Consider the following 25529-nt stretch of genomic DNA (forward strand, 5'->3'; position numbering starts at 1 on the left):
TATGTGCCACTTGGTATAAGACCATCAACCATGGTATGTTGGCGAATTTTGTTTAAAGATGATACTCAGAGACGTCATCTCTCCACATCCCTCATGATGAGATGTCTATCATCCTTGATGATATCTCATGCCTTCTGCATATTCTGATTAGGGGGAGATTACTAAACCATTCTCGGATCAACATATAAAAGGCGCTTGAAATAATGGTAAAGTATTTGAGAGATGACCCAGATGAGGCCCAAATAGAACTTGATGCCATTAGAGGCGTTCATGCCTAATTTTCATTCCTGGAGGAATTGTACAAATACCACCTGGTTGTGGTAGTGGAGGTTGAAGGTGATGATGAGCATTTTTTATGCCATAGACAATGTGCATTAAGGTCATACTTCATGTACTTGGTTGGAATGAAAGTATTTGTGGAAAAAAATGCGACCTACTTCGATGTAGTCTACCAGACATAATTCATCGACTTAAATGGATCCACGAGTACAACTGGAGAGACGCGTGTTTGATTTATCTGCACTCCAAAATAGGTGAAGCTTATTTTTGGAAGACAAGACAGATGGCATAAAGCTGCACATTTGTTTATGGTAATATATTTGCAACTTTACTATTATTAATATTTTCATAACACTTGTATTATACTTGTTACTAATATTTTATCTGAACCATTTTCAGGCGTGGATCATCTCTCACTTTCCTTGCATATCCAACTAGATTGTTGTGAATAACTACATTGGGGATTGGCCAGGTGCTTGCGCCTTTACCCCGTTCAGAGGGAATGAGGTGATATAGCCATTTCGGGTGTTTATTAATCGCAGTGTAGCATATGACATATGCTTCTGCTTGAACGAAGACCATTGTCAGACGTGTCCCATGGACGTTTTAGCCTTATACTTTGGATGAATGACTTGTGGGTCACGTTTGATGTATCCATATCTTCCCGAGCGAGTCATGGACCAATTAGGTTTTATGCAGGTTATTCCAAGACACCCCCCTTCTGTATCTCTTTCTCGAATGGTCCAACGCATATAACTTTATGTATGACTTGATAATTTTGAAAGTCATCTAATTCTAAATGATGCACAGAGAATGATTGCTCCTAAATCATGGGTTGTTGCACACAAATACATCCAATGGTTCTATCAAGTATCACATTCTTACATGACACCAAATGTCGTGGGAGCACCACCTAGACCAACACATCAAGAGATATTGAAAGAGGAACATGTTGTAAATGACCACATCCATGATGTATTATCGGCCTATCAACGTATTATGGACATTGGGAGAGCGGCCTAGAGATCGGACATGTTCGGGAAGGTAGACTTGCAATGGCCATCGCACATGTCATGATGGCCGAGACACAAAATATCTTGCAGTATATGAGGGTGAGAAAGAACTTGAGGACTTCAGTTAGATATATCTAATAATTTGTATTTTGTATTATTGTTTGTATTTGTATATTGATAATATTTGTACTTTAAATTGTATTAATATTTGAATTTATTTATGACATTCTCGAATTATATTAATATTTACAGTTTTATGATATCCTTAATATAAATGACCTAAAAATATAAGTTAGACTTTCAGGGGTAATTCTGGAGATGTATCTACGAAATTACTCTAGAAAAATTATGGAGATGCGTCTCCGGAGTAGTTAGAAATGTAATGATAGGTAAAGAATGATATTATTTTATCTACTGGTGATTACAGTGTACATATATATAGCAAACAATGGCAGATACATGATCCTATGATTAAGGCTAGAATTAAGATGCTACAAGCAAATAAGGCAACAAATAATGCTGACAGTAATTACACTAATTATATTGATTGACAGTGTCAAGGTAAATTATTGGATCCACACATTAAGGGATCTTGTCTCTAATTCCCCCCTTCAAACTGATGGGTGAGGAAGTCACCCCAAGTTTGTGTTTGAGTTGGTTGAATCGTGTGTGAGTTAATGCTTTAGTGAGGCAATCAACAATTTGATCAGCTGATGGAACATAGGCCACAACAATCTCATTTCGCAGCACTTGGTCTCTGATGTAGTGCACATCAATTTCAATGTGTTTGGATCGAGCATGCATAACTGGATTTGAAGCTAATGCCTTGGCACTCAAGTTATCACACCACAGTGTTGGTTTTCTTGGCAGAGGGAGTTTTAGCTCATCGAGGAGTGAACGAGTCCATGATATTTCAGCAGCTAGGTCAGCCAGTGCTCTATATTCTGATTCTGTACTAGATCTTGAGACTACCTTTTGCTTTCTTGAGGACCAAGAAACAAGTGTTTCACCAAGGAAGACACATTGACCTGCCATGGATTTTCTATCGTCCACACTTGTGGCCCAATCTGCATCTGAGAAGCCTGTTAAGTCCAAGTCAGTGGATGGTTTGATGTGTAGACAGTGTTGGATGGTACCTTGAAGATATCTCAATATTCTTTTGATGCCTTGCCAGTGATCTATAGTGGGAGAGCTCATGAATTGGCTAAGCTTGTTAACTGAGAATGCTATGTCAGGCCTTGTATTTGTTAAGTATTGCAATGCTCCTATAGCTTGTCTGAACACGGTTGGGTCTTTTAACCTCTCCCTTTCAGCTGTAAATTGCTTGCCAGTTACCATAGGTGTTGGACAGGATGAAGCATTTTCCATTTTGAATTTTCTCAGGACGTCTCCTATGTATTTCGATTGCTTTAAGTACATACCAGATGCATCTCTTTGAGCTTCTATGCCTAAGAAGTAGTGTAGTGGACCAAGGTCCTTAAGGGAAAACACAACATTGAGTTGTTTGATGAAGGATTCTAAAAATTTGGTGTTGTTCCCTGTGACAATTATATCATCCACATATATAAGTAGAAAGGTGATGTGGTCTGTACCTCTTAGAGTGAAGAGTGAGGAATCACTTTTTGTGTTCTTGAAACCCCAACTGAGTAAGGCATTTTTGAGGCTGTCAAACCAGGCTCTTGGGGCCTGTTTTAATCCATAGATTGCCTTAGTTAACTTGCAGACATGTTCAGGTTTAGTTGAGTCAACAAATCCCTCTGGTTGATGCATAAACACAGTCTCTTTGAGGTAGCCATTAAGGAATGCATTGTTTATGTCCAACTGTTTGACTTCCCAATTGAGATGCACTGCAATTGAGAGTATGATTCGAACTGTACTGGCCTTGACAACTAGGCTAAAGGTCTCTTCATAATCTAGTCCAGTTGTTTGTTGAAATCCTTTTGCAACTAATCTTGCCTTTCTCCTTTCAATTGTCCCATTTGCTTTGTACTTGGTCTTGAAGACCCATTTAGAATCAATGATGTTTTCCTGGCCTTGATATGGTACCAAAACCCAGGTTTGATTTGACATGAGTGCCCGATACTCATTATCCATAGCTTCTTTCCACTGTGGTCTTGTAAGTGCTTCTGTGACATTTTCTGGTTCCTTCTCATCTGTGCCGGTTTCAGCTAACCCAACATATGGCTGCTTTGGCTTGTGAATTCCAGCCTTGCTCCTGGTCCAATGAGTGTTGATGGTTGTGTTTGGTTCAGCAAGGTCTTGGGGAGCTTCAACAACTGATTCTATGGGATCAGTGTCATGTGAAATTGGGTTGTTCCTTGTTGAATCATTTGTAGTTGGACTGACTTGTTCTTGTTCGACATCAGGATTGTTGTCATCTGAAGGTGTTGCTTCTCCAGTATGTGAGCTACCTTGTTCGACATCAGGATTGTTGTCATCTGAAGGTGTTGCTTCTCCAGTATGTGAGCTACCTGCAGTAGGCAAAGAAAAAGAGGCAGATGGACATTCAGTTAGTGTTTTCAAGGGACTTCTTGTATTGAGAAACCCATCATGGAATGGAAAGTGTTCTTCATTGAATACAACATGTCTTGAGGTGAAGATTCTTCCATAAGAGTTTATACATTTGTATCCTTTGTGGGAGTTACTATAGCCCAAGAACACACATCTGGTTGTGTGGAACTGCAGTTTGTGCTGATTATAGGGCTTGAGACAGGGATAGCAAGCACACCCAAAGGGTTTTAGGGAGTTGTAGTCGGGTTCCTTTCTAAAGAGTAGTGAGTAAGGACTTTCATTTTGAGTGACTAGAGAGGGCAGTCTGTTTATGAGATAAACTGCCGTGGAGAAAGCTTCCCACCAATACTGTAAGGGCATTTTGGCTTGTGCTAGCAATGTCAGGCCAAATTCAGCAATATGTCTGTGTTTTCTCTCAACCCTACCATTTTGTTGTGATGTGTAAGGGCATGACATTCTGAATTGTATCCCTGCTTCTATTGCATGGTTTTGCACAGCCTTATATTCACCACCACCATCACATTGGATTGTTTTAATTCTTTTGTTAAACAGATTTTCTGCCATGTTTTTAAACTGGGTAAAAGCTTGTGCAGTGTCTGATTTCTGTTTCAGAGGATAGATCCAGGTAAATCTACTAAAGTCATCAAGGAAGTGAACATAATATTTGAAACCCGAAGAAGATGTTACTGGTGCAGGTCCCCAGACATCAGTGTGAACTAATTCAAGAATTCCTTTAGCATGAGAGGAAGAGAAAGGGTAAAAGATTCATTTTGCCATATTGACATGCCTCACAAAAGTTAAAATGATCACTAGGTGATAGTTTGACATTACAATTTTTCAAAACTCTATCTAGGACTTTATTATTTGGATGACCAAGCCTTCTATGCCAGCTTCCCTTGACAGATACATAAGCACACGGGTCCCTTTTAGTCCTTGAAAGCTGATACAAGCCATCTTTAAGTGTCCCTCTTAGGATTGCCTTCCCTGTCAACTTGTCCTTCACAAAGCAACAGTTTGCATCAAACTCAACCAGAATGTTATTGTCAGCAGTTAATTTCGACACACTTAATAGATTTTTGGTAATATTGGGCACATATAAGACATCATGTAAGTTAAGTGAGTTTAGTTTTGAGGAACCTGTGGCAATAATCTTCAGTTTTTCACCACTTCCAACAATTAGTGAGTTCTTACCATGATGTTCTGTCAGATCCTCGAATTTGTCAGTTTGGTGTGTCACATGATTGCTTGCACCACTGTCAAAGTACCAATCATAATCTTGAAGAGAGCTTTGTGAGGCTAGGAAGGCATTGTGTGCCCCTTGTCTGTCACTGCCTGCTGAATAATTTGAGTTTGAATAAGACTTATCAAATTTGTAATAGCAATTTACTGCTGTGTGCCCGGCCTTGTGGCAAACTTGACATGTTAGCTTAGACATTCTTCCTCTTCCTCTGCCTCCTCTCCAACCTCTGAAGTTAGAGCCTCTCCAGTTGCTGTTGGTGTTGAATTTGTTGCCTCTGTAATCAGTTTTGTTGGCAACATTTGCTGAAGCATTAAGGGTTAGGTTGGTGAGGCTATTCAGTTGATCAAGTCTACTCTCAAAGGTCAGCAATTAAGCCTGAAGATCAACCCAAGTGAGACTAGTTTGATCAGATAGCTTGACCACCATAGGGTTGTATTCAGAATCTAAACCATTCAGAGTTTGAATGATTAGATCTGAGTTGGAAATGGGGCTGCCTGCAAGTTTCAGCTTGTCAGCGAGATTCTTCATTTTGACCAGATACTCCTCCATCTTCATCTCTCCTTTTCTAATGCTGTGAAACTCATATTTGAGGTAAGTGACTCGAGATCTTGTGTGTGCACCTGCTAGGCTTTGGGCTTCATCCCAAAGTTGTTTTGAGGTTTCACAATGCAGCAACTGTGTTGTCATTTCAGTAGTCATTGAATTCATCAACCATCCAAGGAGTTGTGAATCATGAGCCTGCCAATCTTCAAAAGCAGGATTTGACTTCTTGCTTGAATCTGTAGAGGCTATAAATTTTTCGGGACACTCCTTTGTCCCTAGCATGTGCCCATCGAGCCTGCAGCCTTTGACTATAGAGATCACCAAAGATTTCCATAGTGGATAGTTGTCTCTGTCCAACTTGACAGACACAGGGAATGGGAGATCATTTCTGGACTTTGAATCTGCAGCGGATGCCATGATTTGTGTTGGATCAAGAGCCTTCAGGGCTTAAGTGCTCTGATGCCAAGTTAAAAATGTAATGATAGGTAAAGAATGATATTATTTTATCTACTGGTGATTACAGTGTACATATATATAGCAAACAATGGCAGATACATGATCCTATGATTAAGGCTAGAATTAAGATGCTACAAGCAAATAAGGCAACAAATAATGCTGACAGTAATTACACTAATTATATTGATTGACAGTGTCAAGGTAAATTATTGGATCCACACATTAAGGGATCTTGTCTCTAATTGGAGTAACTCGTGAAAGCATTTGGAGTGGATGACTCAGTTGTGAAGCAAGATTTAATGCGAAAAGATGTATTTCCGTAACTTTTTCTAGGTGATTCCATATATTCATCTCCGGACCAATTTTTGATAAATATGGGATGAATGACTCAAGTAATTTCCATGTCTTCACTCTCAAGTAACTTTTTTTATGGAAGTTAGATTAAATTGTTTAGATCAAAATTTGTTTTTGACTAAAAATGAATATATATATATATATATATATATATATATATATATATATATATATATATATATATATATATATATATATATATATATATATATATATATATATATATATATATATATATATATATATGTATGTATGTATATATATATAAAAGGAAAGTTTATGGTGTAAGGTAATGTGGTAGTTAGTTCTGTTTCGTCAGCTTTATAAAAAAAATGAAAAGTTTCGTCATGTAAAAGTCTGCTTGTTTAATTTAATGGATTAATGGATAAAAGTAGCTTTCGAGTATAGCGAGAGGGCAACGTTGAATTGAATCAAACATATAAATGTAAGAAGTTGCAATGAGTCACAACTTCTTCCCATTTCTGTAAGTCTCCTTTACATTCACAAATAAGATATCATTATATGTTTGAAGATGAGTTGACTTTTTACACAATCTTGTTTATGTTTCATGTATTTGAACCCTTGTATTTCTCTTTGTTGTGGCAGATCCTATTGTCTTGGAATTCAACTGATTATTATATGTCCATGTCCATGAGTTGTTTTTGCATCACCAGAAGCCGATCAAAAGTTAAGCACGAACAATCTTCCATACTTGCTTTAGAGACATCATGTAAGTCAACATCTTCTTACTTGTTTTCAATTATCAAACACTGACACAGACACCAGACACGACAGTAATTGATCTCGATTTGAATCCTTCTTCTTGAAATTTTCATGACAGTTACTGTAAATGAGGTTGAGGCTTTATTTGACTTGTTTAAGAAACTAAGCAGTTCAATTATTGATGATGGCTGCATTCACAAGGTATATTTATTTTACCACGACTCGTTTCGTCACACTTTAGTAGTATTTTACTCGCTAAATTCTGCGAAACGTTTATTTATCTGCAGGAGGAGTTTCAACTTGCGCTTTTTAGAAATAGTAGCAAGCAGAATCTACTTGCAAGCAGGGTACATTATATATACTCTAACTTGAAATTCGCGGTTTTATATGATGATGTTGCAATCTAAGAAAGGTTAATTATGCAGGTATTTGATATGTTTGATATTAAGTGTAATGGAGTTATCGAGTTCGGTGAATTCGTTCGCTCACTAAGCATCTTTCATCCAAGGGCATCCGATGACAAGAAGATTGAATGTATGATATTACTAATTTTGCATCAGAGAAATCAAACATTCATTTATTTCTACGAGAATCTAATTCTGTTCCCTCTTGCAGTTGCGTTTAAATTGTTTGATCTTGGAAAGACGGGATACATTGAACATAGTGAGGTGAGTATCCTCTAAGCTTTCCGTTGTCTTCGATTTTCGCTTTAGGATTGCAGCAATGCTGTTTTGAGCATCTTATGAAGCTTTTTTGTTGGCTCATTGAAGTTGAAGGAGATGGTGTTGGCTACTTTGAATGAATCAGAAGTTACCATCTCAGATGATATTGTCGAATCTATTGTGGAAAAGGTTATAAACCGTTGTGTTGCGTCAATATCTATATTTTCTTTGATCTAATTCTTATCTCTTGTTTTTCTTGGTTTGATCTTTTTCAGACAATGAAGGAGGTTGATTCAAAAGGAGACGGAAAGATTGATATGGAAGAGTGGAAAGAATACGCGGCAAAGAATCCTTCTCTTCTTAAGATCATGACTCTGCAATATCTAAAGTAAGTCTCCGTTCTAATCGAAATTTTTTCGACCGCATAAGCATTAGACCTTTACATAATTGATCGACCGAAAATTTTCTACCTGTCAGGGATATAACTATGGCATTTCCAAGCTTTGTTTTGCACACCGAGGTGGAAGACTGACTAGCTGCAAATAATCGACGACGAGTGCACGCCAAAAGGATTGCATCTATAGAATAGAATGTAATGTAACTATGTATAATCATGTGATGAAAGCACCATTAAGTATCAACCATTTCATTATAGTAGATTATGAGTTGTAATTTTGTATAATCATGTGTTGAAAGCAACATTAAGCATCATTTTCATTTGCATATTTGCATCAGCATAGAATGATTTTATTGGAATATAAGAAATGGAATCAGATTCGGCCCGAATGTGCGAGGCGTCGATAGAAAAAACTGGTGTTTCGATACCACTAGTCATGAACTTGGAAAAAATGTATGACTCCAGGTGCATGGAACAAATTCCAGATCAAAGTTGTGGATACAAATGAGCATCAAACAACTTGAGTATATATGGCATATGTTCTTCTAGACAAATCAAATCACCAATTGTCTTGTCTTAGATTAATGTAATCTATGTCTATATATCTATATATCTATATACATTACTAATTAAGACCATTTCGAAAATTTTGGAAACATAAACAAGTTTTTTTGATGGGCTGTTCTTGCACGAAAACGCGAATTCAGCGTGAGGATCTTGCGATTCTTGCCGAACAAACTTATTGTAAGCTTTTTATTTCTTTTCAATCACATTCTAGAGTTTGTATTATGGGATTTCGGTTATGGACAGATTAATACATGCAATCTTCCAGTTAATATTTCAGAAATAGAAGCATTATATGATCTCTTCAAGAACTTAAGCAGCTCTATGGTTAATGATGGGCTAATTAGCAAAGTAAGCTCTATAGATTTCAGGTTAATACTATAATTAAGATTGTGCAAGAACTTATTAGGAGTGTAATTAACAAATATGCAGGAAGAGTTTCAGCTTGGCTTATTTGGAAGCAGCAAGAAACGGAACCTCTTTGGCGACAGGGTTAGAACATAGTATATATTAATACTGATTTACAACGTCTTATTTAGTCACGGTTTAACTGTGGCAAATTTTGGGTCATGTGCGGTAGTCTGTCTTGCATGCCCTTAAAGACGGCCCTGATGATACATTATTGTTATCTAAATTTGTAAGCAGGTGTTCGATTTGTTTGACTCGAAAAATGATGGTATGATAGATTTTGGAGAGTTTGTTAAAGCTTTAAGCGTTTTCCACCCTGCAGCGCCGCAACCACAAAAAGCAGCCTGTAAGAGTTCCTATCAGATAAAGATTATTTTATACTGTCAGTGCATATGAATTAAACCGCGCGTTCTGAAATTTGATAGTAATATGTTTGATGTGATGGCAGTTGCATTTCGATTATACGACATATGGCAAAGAGGCTTTATAGAACGAGACGAGGTAAGAGAGATGATATTGGCACTGCTAAGAGAGTCTGATTTAGTTCTTTCTCATGATATAATTGAGCTTATAATTGATAAGGTATTTTCATTTTTTCTTCACATCTCTCGAATGATTGATTATTCATTTTGAGCATGTTAATATGTAGTCTCTGTGGTATTGCATAGGCCATTAAAGAAGCTGATTTAAAAGGAGATGGAAGGATTGATAGAGAGGAGTGGGAAAGTTTTGTTGCTCAAAATCCATCCTTACTGAGGAACATGACAATTCCTTATTTGAAGTATTGTCCACTTTTTCTTTCATGTACTAAAAAAAACTATGCAAGTTTTAGAACTAAGACTTGGTTATGTAATTTGCAGGGATTTGAATATGCAGTTTCCTGGTTTTTTTGAAATGATATATGAAGATAATGAAGATAACACAAGCAGCATTCCGTGAGAGAGAAAATGTGCCCTATTTCATGATAAGTCCATAGGTCGTGACAGTTTTCAATCCAACATTGGAACTTATATGACAATGATGTGTATGTGGTTGCTAAGTGGAGACTAATATTTGTCTTATTTCTAGAGCATGCTTCTCCTTATTTATAGAGTTCATCCATTTTCATGAGCATGCTTCCCTTCAAAATAATAATTTTTTCATCCATGTTTATTGAAATCATCGTTGTTTCATCTCAACAAAACACGTCACCTAAAGACCTTGGTCATAAAGACTTTTGATATAAGAAATCTGGTCAAACTAGACTTTAATATCATTGTTGGATCATAAAAGGGTCTAGGGATCATCACATTGAAATTTGAACAATCACATAAAATAAGTTGGACACCACATCTTAACTTAAAATTATATTACATTAGATTTACAAGTCTCCTCATTTACAAACGGTTCAACAACCACTTTTTCATCCTACGTGGAACTATTACTCATATTTGATATACCACCAATTTTTTTTTCCTGAAGTATGAGCTCATCCATTCTAATGGGCATGCTTCCCCTCAAATTGGATGTTTTTCAATCATGTCTATTTACACCGTCGTTGCTTCACCTCAACGAAACATGCTATCTGGAAACCTTGGTTAGAAGAATTTTTGATACAAGATGTCTGACTGAACTAAAGTTTGATACTATTGTTAGGTCATAAGGGTACCGAGAATCATCACAGCTTTAAAGAACCACATAAGTTAAGTTGGAGACCACATCTTAACTCAAAAGCTTAAGGCATTAGACTTATAGTTTTTCTCATTTATAAAGTGTTTAAGTTTTCCTTTTCTATATAACATGAGACTCTTATTCACACTTGACACTTGGTATATCAACAATACGGTCTATTAAATCTTCATATCACGATTCAAGTGAAAGAGCTACTCCGCCGTACTCGCTTTCTTTCGTTAGTTGATCATCTTTGTTAAAAGTAAGATTTTTGTCATCATATCCGAACCATTATCGTTAATCTGATCGTAAGATTAAATATTATTTACATCCGACATCTATTACTAAATTTAAGTCATTATATTTACTTATAAATAAGAAAACTAATAAAAAGAATAAAATATTAATAAACATAATAATCAAACATTTTATGTCATTAGTAATATCCACAACAAGCTCTTGTATACATGCTTTGACACATCTATGATTCTTACCTGAGTCAATTGTAATGAATTAGGTTTGAGAATCAATTACTATTTTTTGATTTTTTCATATAAATTTTGAATGCTCGCACATTTATATAGTCTAATATATAGATGAGATGGAAAAGATTGATTTTTTTGAATAATCATATTTTTCAATTAAAATTCTAAAATAATCTATTTTTCAAAATATTTACGGAAATAACTACATTTCAGGAAGCATGCGCCAGTTGGACTGACACATCTATTTTTCATTTAACATAGGCGTCAATGGCTTGAGCGCATAAATTGAGGCATGCATGTGAAGGCGGCACATGCAATGGTGCATGCATGTGAAGACGCCACATGCAATGACGCATGCATGTAGCCATGTGTGTGTGCGTCCAAAGCAATGACGCATGCATGTGAGCCCTCATCTATAATTACAACAACTCTCCCATATTTTTTCACACAATTTCTTACCCTCCTTCCGTTTTCCTTCGGTCTCCTTCAATTTTCTTTAAAATGTCTATATATTCATACTTTTGTCCATATTCACAAGAGAAATGTTGATTTAATCTTTTCAGCAGTGCAGCCTCCGATGAGAATCCGACTTTAGAATGTAGATATGTTTGAACATCTTAACAGGACATTGAACCTTTGGTTAGATGGAAACTTTGCAGATGGTGAAAGGAGCAGAAGATTTCAATGAATTGATATGATGTTCAACCAAAATGGAGAAGTTCGTTTCTGGGTGGAAATTAAAATTGACAGAGACGTTCACATGATGATGCATACTCCTCACAAAATTGTTTTGATAATTGTATTCGCATAATTATGTTGTTTATGTGTTGTATTTGTTTGTGATGGTATTTTATTTGTTATAGTTTCTTGTGTTGTTGTTTATGTGTTGCTTATGTGTTGTATGTGTTGTCTTTATTTGTGATGCTATTTCCTCACAAAGTTATCATATGAAATGAATTTTGTTTTTAATATAAAGCAAAAGAGTTACAATTAAAATTATCTTGTTGTACTTGTTCCAACACTGGGACAATTAGTACGATTATGACCGGACTGACTACATGAACTGCATAATCTAACCATTTTGTTCGCCGTATCCATTTCGGTTCAAATACGGGTGCTGTTTGGGTGACCCTTTTTCTTGCTTTGCATTATTTCGTTATGCCAAAGAATGTCCCATTGATATGCATGCCAATAATCCTCTTTTGCTATCACTGAAAAGCTAATTTTGTAAACATTGCAAAGGCTTATGACTTTGTAAACATCGGATAGTAAGTTGGAAGGATCCTATCGAACCTTTGAACATGCCGCTATGACATGGGAGCAGGGCATACGAAAGGCTTAGAACTTTCCACATTTGCACCAACCTCTATCTAGTTCCACTCGATAGTGTCCCCTAGGTATGCCTTCATTATAATCCATTGACTCATCAACACTGTATCAACCTTTAGTACGGCCAAACATCGTGGTCACACGTGTGTTAGCTTTGGCAGCTTCCTCTTCAATGAATTTCATTGAAGCGTCACTGAATAACTTCCCAGACTGTAACACTAAACTCCATTTGGAATGTCTGTTCTCAAACAGCGCCCCTAGCCTGAAATAGGTTGCTTGCACTAAAGCGGTTATAGGTAGGTTTCAAATGCCTTTGAAGATAGAGTTCATTGATTCCACAAGATTTGTTGTCATATGGCCCCATCGTTTTCCGTTGTCGTATACCCTAGTCCACTTCTCCAATGGAATATTGTCGATCCACCTTACTGCATTTGTGTTTGACAATCTGATGTATTCGCGTTAGTGTTTGAAAGAAGGTTCTGTTAATGCATACCCTGCGTTGACAACCTTCTTCCGAAATGTTTTTTCTTTGATCTCCCGTATAAAATTTTGAGGAATATGTCTAATGTAGTAGACATGCGTCAAAGGAGGATCCTGTCAGTCATTATCAATGTTTTTGTAGACACTCACTATTGAAGGGTGTCGGTATGAGATCAAACATAAGTTAGGCTGAGGAGCAACGTGCAATCAGATATTTTTTAGGAAAAAACTTCATCCCCAGCAGTCTCCCCTTCAACTAGGGCAAATGCGATTGGAAAAATGTTATTGTTTCCATCTTGTGTCACTACCATCAATAGCGTTCCTTTATATTTCCCTTACGATCATTTACCATCAATTTATATAATAGGTTTACAGAAAAAAAAACCTTTGATGCATGGTTGATACGCCCAGAAGAGTCGGTGGAATATTCCATTATCAATAGCACAAGTCTCGTATAGGGTATACGCTGACAACGTTTCCAAATTGACAATAGTCCCTGAAGCATAATGTTTAAGAGCTACCAAGTATTCTGGAAGTTGTTTGTATGACTCTTCCCAATTGCCAAACACTTTTTCAACTGCCTTAGTCATAACTATCCATGACTTCCTGTATGATGGAGTATAGTTGTATTGTGTTACAATATGCGAGATTATTGTACTCACCTTTAACAACAGATTGTCGCTAATGACAGACAAAATTTCATCGCAAATTAACTAAGAGCTGAGTTTGCGATGGTCTTGCATTGGATTCATAATTAAGCATGTGTGAACTGGACCCATAGAACCTATCTCCCAAGAATCACACCTCTTCCGATAAGATGCTGACAACCGGAACATGCATAGCTCATTTCGATAATAAATCTTATGCCTCATTGCATTAGTTTGATCAACCCTATAATCAGTTGATAATTCCATGTGATACTTTTTAATGGCTCTGACACAGTCTTCTTTTGTGCGAAATTTGTCTCATTCTTTTAATGATCCTTGAATTTGCACATAATGATTGTAAAATATATCTAACGAAGATTCATCTGTACCCAAATTCAAGCTTGTCATGTGTTGAGGTGGACAATATACATGACTATCTAGTAATGACTCTTCTTCTTCTTCTTCATCATTCACCATTTCATAACCAATAACTCAACTTTTTCTTCTTCCTCGTCAACATCATCGACTTCAGCTTGTTCGTCGTCATCAGTTTCGCAAAACACTTGTGAGGGATCAACGAACTGAGACACTTGATTTTGTTGTGTTAATATATATAACTCTATATCATTGTACCCAGATTGTTCATGACTGAGAAATATATGGTGAACACCGTCATCATCTCGAATCTAGGTAGTCAGTTAAAGGGATGAACTACAACAGGTGTTCCAAATACTTTGTAGTAGTCTATCACAATCTTTTAGACTACATTGGACCAGACGATGTATTACTACTAAACAACTCTACATTTGATTTAAAAAATTATCCAATTACATATCCTCTAATCATGTCAAATTCTTATACAGTTTATCTGGAGGCCATATCTATGTCTTGATCATCAGGTTAACCATGATGATGTTGCAGTTTGGATAGCAAAAACACCAATTATTTGGTTCACTACTATGGAGATGCACCAGAGTGACCGTGTAAAACTGCGGTTCGGTATGCAACAACGAATTCCATAACCTCTTACGTATTTGGGAGATTGGCATCAACAAATAGTCGATGACCAATGGGATTATTCAGATTGGAGAGACTTTGCAAAAGAGATGTGTCGTCATTGGAGGAATAGACGGCAACACATCTTAAACGAACTAGTCATACATGGTGCTAGACCAACTCAACATTATATGGTATGGTTTAGGTAAGTTACAACGCCACAGTTTGTGTCTGAACCAAGGTATTTGATTGATCCACGCCAACGAGCTTCGTCATCAAACGCCCAACAACATATCCCCGCCCAAGAACAATGTCAACCCACCCAAACCCAACGACCAACCTCACATCATCACCCTTCCATATACACCTAACCACCAAATACCCAACCTCACAACCAATTCATGCTACACATCCAAACTAAAAACCATGAGTCAAACCCTAACCACCAACAATCATATGCAGCCATCACAACAGTCTATAACCTGGATGATTCATACGATTCAACATCATGCCATCGTAGCCCCCCCGACTAATGAGCACCCAAACATTCCATCGCCACAACACCCAACCATTGTCTGACTTTAGTACACCACAAGAACCATTGCTTTGTTTCCAAAATAATTGAATGTCCCAATTCGGGCAACCATAACGTCCACAAACGACCCAACTACGATAACATGGACACCAAACTCAATTATGGAAGCACCGTTGGCGGCAACCCCTTAGCTATTAGGGAGAAATGATGACAAATCTATCAAATACCGCTGGACCTTCCACCAGACCTTCACACCAGCCACCATTGCATCATCTCAGTACTCAAAGACCCCAAACACCTCAGGGAAATCGTGGGAGACCTCGAAGACAGACTAACACACCTGGATGTGGAACAAGGGGGGGCGTTTCAATCGGGCGGGTCATTGATTTTCTTGTAAATTGTTATGTATTTTAACTTTATATTACAATATTAATCATTATTTTTTATTTACGTATTTAATTTAATTATTTATAAATATAAAATATAAAATTAAAATAAAATAAAATTTCATAGTGCATGCGGCCATATGCATTGGCACATACACATGATGTAGTGTATGAATGCGCCAATGCAATTGGCTTCAGGGCATGCATGCGTCCAAGCAAATGACGCCTCTGTTCATTGGGAAATTTTCAAGGCATGCATGCGCCCAACCAAATGGCGCCTTTGTTCATTGAAAAATTAGATGCGCCAGTTGGACTGACGCATACGTAATGAAAGGTGATTATTTTCGTAATTATTTTGAAAAATAGTTTATTTTAGATTTTTTTTAAAAAATGTGATTATTTAAAAAAAATAAAAAAAAATAAAACTCGAAAAGAATAACAAGGCTTGTGATGTGAAAATATGTGGTGGATTAACATTTTAACATCATTAATAGAGCATTTTACCGATCACAAAATCTCATTGATTGTACACAATTTTATTGAGGTGAAAAAAATCGTACAAAGTCTTAATGTTGATTATTCAATATGATTAGCGATAGTAAGCCCTTCATTACTACAAAATTGGCGATACTTTTAATATCTTGTTAAAATATTTATTTAAAATCTTAGTCATCATAATTGTTTCAAAATATATATAATTTCTTTTTCTCATAATGATTAATTTCTTTTAGCAATAAAATTTGCATTAGAGTATTGATTGCGGGGGAGACTATCCCCAACTTAATGGATGAGCCCACAAACTCTTTTCTCACCATCATCCATTTTTCTAATGAAATTTGAGGTGTCATTCTTAGTCTGAACAATGATAATGCTTCTGGTCTTGATGGCTTTGGAGGCTTCTACTTTCCTTACTTTTGGGATATCATTAAGGAAGATGTCATAAAAGTTGTGACTTAATTATTCATTGATGATTAACTTCACCTCACTACAGTTCCAACACCATAGTCCTAAATCCTAAGTTTCATAATGCAAACACAATTGAGAAATTCAGACCTATTGTCATAGCAAATTTCAAACACAAAATTATAACCAAGATCATGTCAAATAGATTGGCCTCTGTCATGCCTCACATTACATCTAAGGAGGGAAATGGTTTCATTAATGGGATATGCATAAATGATTGCATATGCTTGACTTATGAGCCCATCAATCTTCTCAACAAAAAGAGCTATGGTGGTAATGTGGCCATTAAGATTGACATCTCAAAAGCTTTTGACACTCTCAATTGGTCGTTCTTAATCAAGGTCTTTATAAGCTTTGGCTTTTGCAACAAGTTTTGTCATTTGACCCTCATCATTCTCTACTCTACTTACATCTATATCCATCAATGGAAGACTTAGAGGCTTATTGAAGTGCCAAAGAGGGGTGAGACAAGGTGATTTCCTTTCTCCTCTCCTTTTCTTCCTTGTTGAAAAAGTCTTAAGTAGATACCTCTATCATCTAGTGGATTCCTCCTAAATCTTTTATATGAAGGAAACTATCAATATTAATGTGTCTTCCCACACTTTGTATGCATACGACATAATGATTTTTTGTAGATGTGACATAAGATCTATTAGGGTAGTCAACAACCTTTTGGATAAATATGAAGTTATCTCAGGAAAAACATATAATGCTTCAAAATCAATAATATATGCAGGGGCTATGAGTATTGCAAGAGAATATTAAATTGCTTCTTGGCTTCAGAATTGACACCATTCATTTTATCTATTCGAGAGCTCCTATCTTTATAGGTAAGCCAAAGACCAAATATTTCCAATTCATTATGGACAAAATTAAAAACAAGACTTATGCTTGGAAATATTCTCTTTTATCCATAGTTGGTAGAGTATAACTAGTCAAGTTTATCATTCATATCATGCTTATCTACTGCATTCAAGTTTATGGTTGACCTGTTAGTTTGATCAAAACTTTAGAAACTTAGGATGAGAAATTTCATCTGGAGGGGGACATTAAGCATAAGAAGATTAAAATTGTGGCTTGGTGGAAATGTTGCATACCTCTTGTAGTTTGAGGCCTTCACCTTAGATACTGACCCATTATTAACCAAGCATCTAATCCCAAACTCTGTTGGGATCTGATCAGATAAAAAAAGTTGGGCCTCTTTGCTAAAGGATATAGTTTTGAGAAATTATATACCTATTAAGCATCATATTCTTTCTTCCATTTGGAGTTATTCTAAAGCTCCCACCAGATAATTATTGAAAACTTAGTCTGGATCATTGGTGATGGAAAACAAGTTAATTTTTGGTTTGATTCTTGGTGTGACCCTCCTCTAGCACAAATCCTTAACATCAACATTTTAGACCAGGCTTATCTGACTAAAAAGATGAGTGATTTCATTCTTAACAGAAGTTGGAATGTTCCTCCTGGTATCATATTGGTCATTTCCAACCTCTACAATATGATCAATACCTGCCACATCCCTTCTGAGGTCTTGGAAGACTCGGGATGTTGGAGACATATTGAGACTGGTTGCTTGACCCTAAAGGAAGTCTGCAAATTCTTTGCTAAACCTAGCCAACCCATTCCTTGGCATGAATAGGCTTAGAATCCTAATGTCCCTCTTTCCAAGTCTTTACTTTTCTGGAGGTGCATTCATAATAAACTCCTAATTAATGAAAACTTAGTTGCTAGAGGTTGCAATCTTCCTTTCATACGTTCTATTTGCTGCAATCATAATGAAATAACTCATCATATCCTGCTTGATTGTAGCATTACTTCTCATTTATTGGAACATTATCAACATGCTTTGGTCCATGTACCGTCAAGTTGTTATCTATATTGTCACCATCCACATCATCAATGACATTTGGTTACCTAGACACAGCACTAGATTTCAGTCCATCAAAGCTTTTTGGACTGCTTGTAGAACCTCCATTATCCATAACATGGGTGACACTACTTTCCCTTCTATCTCAAGCATCTCGGTGTTGCAATTCTCCATTAACAAAGCCTTATCAATTAAATTGCACTCTTATGATCCTCCTATCATTATTAAAGTGCTTTGGTAACCTTCTCCTCTTGGATGAATAAAAGGAAACTCGAATGACATGGATTTTAGTAGTCCATTTGTTACTGCTTGTGGTGGAATCTTTCGCAATTCATCAAGTGAGCATGTGGGTACCTTCTTTAATTTCATTGACAATGGTAATGCTCTTTGTTCTGAATTCATTAGAGCAAAGATGGTCGTAGAGATTGCTTCTAAAAAAATTAATCCATTTATTTGCTTGAATCCGAGTATTTGCTTATAGTTCAAACCTTCTTTAATCACGATCTTATTCTTCGACACCTTAAGACCAAATGAATAAATTGCTTCAAATATCTCAATCAATGCAATTTATGGAATGTTTGTTTTGACAAACTTGCTAGTTTTGTCTTCAAACATAAGATCTTCACTTGGTTTCAACATCTCCATGACCTTATTAGGGGAGATTTCTTAAAGAATATGCATGACATCCTTATTGTAGATATAATATTTCTTAAGAGTTTTAGTCTTCTTTTTGTGTTTGATCTTTCCTTTTTAATACATTCTTGGCACTTTAAAAAGAAAAGTGTAACATTCATATTTATTAGGATTAAGATATTTGGAGCATGATATTCAATGATTTCAACTTTTTGGTAGAATTATATTTAGTGATTTGAATTTTTTGATAGAATTTATTTCATTTTTATATCAATAATATAATAAATGAGTCATGTTAAGTCAACTTAGTTGATAGTTTTATACAAATATTATATGCAAACCAAAAAAACTAATAAATGAACTATTAGTAAATTTTTTATATAAAAAGGAAAGCAATAGCATTTAATTTAATATTAAAAACAATGCTGGATTGAAATTAAATGAAGAACCCTCCAGAAGTTAACCTTCGGAGTAAATTTTTACATGTCATAATTTTTATATTAATATTCCAAATATTAATACACCAGTATCCAATAAAATTGATAGCAGAAAATAATTCCCCGAATTAAATTTAAACATAGAGCGTTTCATACGAAGCGCCGTTAACCTCTAACAACGACATACATATGCAAGAGAAAAAACACAGACAGTGTCAAATGTTAATAGAGCTTTGGTTTGGTCTCAAACCTCAACGGCTATAATAACGCTTCCTCTTCCATTCCTATTTCTCCAAAAATCTTACACAAATTAATCACTTTTCTCGGAAGAGAAAAAATCTCCCCCTCACAGATTATAGATTCATCACTTCTTTCTCGGAATCGCTTCCATTCTTAAGCTTTTCTATCTCCTTCATTCCCCTTTGGTTCTTTCCTTTCGGTTAGAATCCCCTCTCGCTCGCTTTCATTTCCTTCTTTCATCCTTTCGAGAGCACCAACATTTTTACACCATACTTTTTCACAATTCCTTTCTCGTTATTATCGCTTTTCATTTTCACTTTCACTTTTGATTAGGGTTTCGACTTTGAAATATTACTCGTTAAATGTAGTATTTCATCCTGAAACTGTATTGTTTTTTTTCTAGTAAGGGAAAAAAAGTAGTTTTTTTTATTGTTGTTAAAAAAAATTAAAATTAGGGTTTCGACATTGAAATATGTCGGTTGTTTTGAGTTCAATTTCGAAAGAGAGGGTGTATTGGGAGGGTCAACCAGAACATTGTTCTGTTGATCCAATCCTGATTTACCTTACTGTTGACAGTGTTGTTACCCCAATGCGGGTTTTGGAGTCGGATTCAATTGCCTCGGTGAAATTGAGGATTCAGCAGTGTAAAGGTTTTGTGGTGAAGAAACAGAAGCTTGTTTTTGGTGGCAGAGAGCTTGCTCGGAACGATACGCTTATTAAGGAGTATGGTGTTGCTGAAGGCAATGTTCTTCATTTGGTTTTACGCCTTTCGGATCTTCTTTTCATTGTTGTTAGGACAGTTTCTGGCAAGGAGTTTGAGTTTCATGTTGATAGGCATAGGAATGTGGGGTATCTTAAACAAAGGATTAGGAAAAAAGGGGAAGGTTTTATTGATCTTGAGGAACAAGAGCTTTTCTGTAATGAAGAGAAGCTTGATGATCAGATACTATTTCATGATATATGTAAAGGGGGTGACGGTGTAGTTCATTTGATTATTAAGAAATCGGTTAAGGTTAGGGCTACGCCTATTCTTAATGATTTGAATCTTTCTCTTGAGGCTTTGATACCGCGTGAGAGAAGTGATCAAAGAGAGTTACAGTTACAAGTAGAAGAGAATAAGAATAGGAGCAAACCGATTCAGATAGCAAAGTTACCGCCCGGTGTTGGTTTCTGGTTGGAACCTATTGCTGTGAATCCCAAGATCAGTTTTTTGCCTCTCCTTTGGGACATGATTAACTCCACATACGAGGGTTTGAAGAAAGGAAATCGTCCTATTAGGTCCTCGGAAGGAACAGGAGGGACTTATTTTATGCAAAATTCCACTGGCCAGGAGCGTGTTTCAGTTTTCAAGCCCTTGGATGAGGAACCAATGGCTGCGAACAACCCAAGAGGCTTACCATGTTCATTGAACGGCGAAGGTTTAAAAAGAGGAACAAGGGTGGGAGAAGGAGCTTTAAGGGAGGTTGCAGCTTATGTGTTGGATCATCCAAGGAGCGGACCACGTTTGGTGTCTGGTGAAGAAATCGGGTTTTCCGGTGTTCCTCCTACTGTTATGGTGCAGTGCTTACACCAAGAATTTCACCACCCAAATGGGTACGCATGCTCATCAAAACACATCAAGATTGGATCGTTACAGAAATTTATGAGTAATGACGGAAACTGTGAGGACATTGGACCCGGGGCCTTTCCCGTGGAGGAAGTGCATAAGATATCTGTGCTTGATATAAGAATGGCTAATGCAGACAGACATGCTGGGAATATTTTGTTCAGAAAGGAGGCATCTGGCCAGATTAAGCTCATTCCCATTGATCATGGCTATTGTCTACCAGATAAAGTAAGATTTCTCCTTAATTCCTCTTTTGTGTTACATGTTTCATTTTCTTTGTTTGATATCTTAAGAGTCGACGAACACGTGTTGTAATTACAGCGTAATGTTCTTTTAAGCAGCCAATGTGTATGTATGTATGTATTTATGTATGTATGTTATTCGGGTGTTGCATTATCCATAGGCCACATTAGTCCACTTCCTGCAAAAGTTTAAGATCCCTTCCCATTGATTTAAAATGGGCTCATATAGTATTTTTCTCTGCAGTTTGAAGACTGCACATTTGATTGGCTTTACTGGCCGCAAGCACTCCAGCCTTACTCACCTGAGACAGTTGAGTATATCAATTCTTTGGATGCCGAAAAAGACATTGAAATTTTGAAATATTATGGATGGGATATTCCAATTGAGTGCGCGCGAACACTTCGCATTTCCACAATGCTGCTCAAGAAAGGGGTTGAGAGAGGTTTTACTCCCTATGCAATTGGAAGCATCATGTGTCGGGAAAATTTGAACAAGGAATCTGTAATTGAGGAAATTATAAGCGAAGCACAAGATTCCTTGCTTCCTGGCACGGAGGAATCAGCACTTCTTGAATCCGTCTCGCAAATCATGGATTCCCGTCTCGATAAGCTTGCACAATAGACATTTTTCCTTTTCTGATTTATATATTGGTATGGTAATATTTTTATATGTAATGTAATTCAGTGAATGATTCTAGTCCATTTTTGGATGGACTGCATGCAAACTGCAGGTTTCACCAACAAAATGTCATATGGCTTGATGTGATCTGGACATAAGGCCTGAAGCTCTGTTTATTTCTGGCTTCTCTGAACTGTTTTCAGGATTGTATTGTCATGTTCAACAGAAATTAAAAGGTCTGAATAAGTTGTCTTATTACTAAGATGAGATTTTATGTATTATAGGATTGATTGTAGAAGTTTGACAAAAAAACTGGATTTGTCATTTGTACATAATAAATGCCGTGTTAGATTTTCTTCTGAAAAATTGCAACATGTTAGTTAGCTTTTCTCCTTGAATGAAATTTATTCTGCTTGAATGAAATTTATTCTGCTTGCAGCCAAAATTTGGAAAAAGATAGTAATAGCAGCAATGTGGTAAGAATATGATTCATGATAGCAGGGATAGTGCACTAGAGAGAAGCCAATGCCAGTGCTTGGTTGTTAGTTGTTACAATCATTGGAATCTTATTAGAGATTTGAATCACCAAATCAAATCAGTTGCATTGGATGATATTTGCCACCCCACATAATCAGTTGCATCTGGATGTACCCAAAATCACATAAATTCTGGTATTTCAGTCAGCAATTTTATTTTTTCAAAATCTCTTTTGGAAATTCTTCTCCGTATATTATTAGGGTGTATCTGGAAATATATCTCAAGAACACCCTTGAACTTATTTTGATCGAGTGTTTTATTTTGCATACTTATTTCCTTTTTGATGCCATATATTCTTTATATCAAACAAGTCAACTGGAAGGTGAGACCATGATCATGTAAACTTTTCCTTATTGCATATCAAAGAGATTTTAAGAATGACATTGGCATGAACTGCACGAACATGTATTTTCGGACTAATGTCTTAGTAATTTTATTTGACGAGTGTAAAAAAATATGTGTCCAAAGATGTGTCTCTAGATTTTAAGGCAGTTGTAACTTTTCACGGTGGTAAGGATCTCCACCCCTGTGAAAAGTCACGATTGGCCTGTTAGCCAAAAAATTTCAATGTGCAAATTCAACAAGGGAATTAGTTGGAATTTTTGCATAAACACAAAGCAAGGTTACATGCCTTTTGACCAGAGACCTTGGAAGAAAACATCAGCGTTCGACGTATGAAGGATTTAGTCTGGTACTTAAGGAAATTTCCAAGAGTTTGGTTATTCATCAATCCGATAGTTTGAACGAGGTACGACTAAAGCATATACAAATTCAAACTAGATAATTGGCTTTTAGTCTTATCAAAAACATCAAAGCCACATGGAGATCAATCAAAGGCAGACAGAGCACGTAAATGTGACATGTCAGATGGAAGACAGTTGAACGTTGAAGACAATTAGTTTCGTAGTACTACAAATAGGGATTCAGGTGTAAGGATTCAGGGTGACAAAATCATTGTAAACTTCAATACAAACTCAAAGTGTCCACACGCAGTCCACACGCAAGGAAGAAACGAGTCTTTGAAAAAATGTACTTGCCTACCATTTTCTTACTTTTGCGAATAAAGTTTTTTTTTTCATTTATTCTATATTTACTTGTTTTCATTTTCCATTCAAGTTATAAATTCCGACTTAGTCAAAATCTTAGATACATTTTCTTTCAAATTCAATCGTTTTTCTAAAGTAGTCGGTATTCAGCGCAAGCATTCTGACAACATTAATGCACATTTCTTTTTTTTGAAAATTTAGCACAATTTGTCCCAGGATTTACTAGTTTGGTCCTTCAAGTAATAAATTTAAAACTAAGTGATTGTTTATCGAAAATACAAGTGAACATATTGGCACGCTCAGTGAGACCTGTTTGAGCAAATTTTCAAATTATTTCCTTTAAAAAGTATTGTATTTTGTTTCTCTGTTGTGAATTTTTCTTGCATCGAATAATTTTTTCTGCATATGGACTTTTACGCGCTTGAGAATTGGTAGAACTTTAGTCTAATTGGTTCGCCCTAAGAACATGTCACTTCCCCAAAATAACGCTCCAGATACTAAACATCCTGTCGCACCAACAATCGGAACGACAAAGAATACAAATGCCATATGGACCAATGAACCTATCCTCACCCCAGTAACGAGTGCAACGTCGATGCCATAGGAGATGGTTTCATTGCATGTGGCTACAAGCATTCCAACTAACCCTAGAACTACACACACTACTATAGGAGATCCTAGGTCTTCTTATATGCCAGGTTTTACGACGCCGCTACTTTCTAAGGATTTCCCTTATGGTATTCCAATTGCGATGATGGCAGAATTACAGAGTAATGCATCAACATATGCAGATAATAATGCATTAATAATGTCTTCTTTAAATCTGTATGTGGCACCAGGGTATTTCATTTGCAACCCTGGTCGAGTAACACAACATGGAGGGATTGAGGTTCCCTCCCAAATACATATGCCCTAACAATGAATTTCATGATGTCCATAAGACAACAAATGGATGAAAGTAACCACGAGATGGTTAACATGCTTACTCAGCAAATAAGTACATTGTCCAATCCCCTGATTCAGAAAACTAATCAAAGTTACCAATTACTGGTCAATCAAATGGGTTAAATAGTCTATTTTTTTGTCGCCCTTCAGGCCCATGCACAACCAATTCCTCAAATTGTGCCATCCAGGCCAATAGGGGTACCTGACAATGGGGTTGCTCATATTAATCAAGGATAACAAAAGCAAGAGGGACTTCAACTTGTCGCAGCCCCTGTACTTGGGGGAGGAGAAGAGCATATAGGTCAAATTAACCCAAGGATAGTCATGGTGGTAGGAACCAAGATGCTAAAGAGGGAGTCAGGGATGTTCGACAAGATAACCTAAGGGGGAAAAATAATTTAGTCCACATAGTCGAAAACATCATAGCATAGAATGACCTTAATGTAGGACTACATTGCCAAAGTTAACGCGTTTTTTTGAAGAAAAGAGTGCATCTCCTTCTTTTAACTTTTTCAAAATTTCAAAGAGAGATTGAATCTTATTGGTGCACCGTTTTTGTGTATCATTGATCAATAGAAATTAACATTTATTGGATGCTATTAAGGTTGCATTTTTATCTTAAAGACTACAATGCCCTTATTAGATACTTTGGGATCAAATTAAATCCAAATTGACAAAATAAAATCATAATATATATATATATATATATATATATATATATATATATATATAT

General features: G+C 36.3%; 3 protein-coding genes across 5 annotated transcripts; all 3 read left to right on the forward strand.

Annotated features, from left to right (window-relative positions):
- Positions 1-6682: 6682 nt before the first annotated feature.
- On the forward strand, positions 6683-8502 carry LOC127107693 (calcineurin B-like protein 7). Of its 2 annotated transcripts, XM_051045009.1 has the most exons (9): positions 6699-6880; positions 7003-7126; positions 7238-7320; positions 7407-7466; positions 7545-7653; positions 7735-7787; positions 7890-7970; positions 8057-8169; positions 8259-8502. In XM_051045009.1, the coding sequence occupies exons 2-9, from the start codon at positions 7036-7038 to the stop codon at positions 8311-8313; spliced, it is 645 nt and encodes a 214-aa protein (XP_050900966.1). In that variant the 5' UTR covers positions 6699-6880; positions 7003-7035; the 3' UTR covers positions 8314-8502. The 2 variants fall into 2 exon arrangements, with proteins under 2 accessions (XP_050900965.1, XP_050900966.1); XM_051045008.1 differs by having other exon boundaries at positions 6683-6880; positions 7545-7787.
- A 287-nt stretch (positions 8503-8789) lies between these two features.
- LOC127107694 (calcineurin B-like protein 7) lies at positions 8790-10263 on the forward strand. Its single transcript, XM_051045010.1, has 7 exons — positions 8790-8922; positions 9011-9093; positions 9175-9234; positions 9388-9496; positions 9599-9732; positions 9819-9931; positions 10011-10263. The coding sequence occupies exons 1-7, from the start codon at positions 8853-8855 to the stop codon at positions 10087-10089; spliced, it is 648 nt and encodes a 215-aa protein (XP_050900967.1). The 5' UTR covers positions 8790-8852; the 3' UTR covers positions 10090-10263.
- A 9408-nt stretch (positions 10264-19671) lies between these two features.
- Positions 19672-22975, forward strand: LOC127107692 (phosphatidylinositol 4-kinase gamma 4). Of its 2 annotated transcripts, XR_007795797.1 has the most exons (3): positions 19672-21635; positions 21894-22504; positions 22708-22975. XR_007795797.1 is itself a non-coding variant. In XM_051045007.1 (2 exons), the coding sequence occupies exons 1-2, from the start codon at positions 20274-20276 to the stop codon at positions 22269-22271; spliced, it is 1740 nt and encodes a 579-aa protein (XP_050900964.1). In that variant the 5' UTR covers positions 19672-20273; the 3' UTR covers positions 22272-22634. The 2 variants fall into 2 exon arrangements, 1 of the variants encoding a protein (XP_050900964.1); XM_051045007.1 differs by lacking the exon at positions 22708-22975 and having other exon boundaries at positions 21894-22634.
- The last annotated feature ends 2554 nt before the right edge of the window (positions 22976-25529 follow it).

Source organism: Lathyrus oleraceus, chromosome 7 (genome assembly GCF_024323335.1).
Source record: "Lathyrus oleraceus cultivar Zhongwan6 chromosome 7, CAAS_Psat_ZW6_1.0, whole genome shotgun sequence".
NCBI classification, from domain to species: Eukaryota; Viridiplantae; Streptophyta; class Magnoliopsida; order Fabales; family Fabaceae; genus Lathyrus; species Lathyrus oleraceus.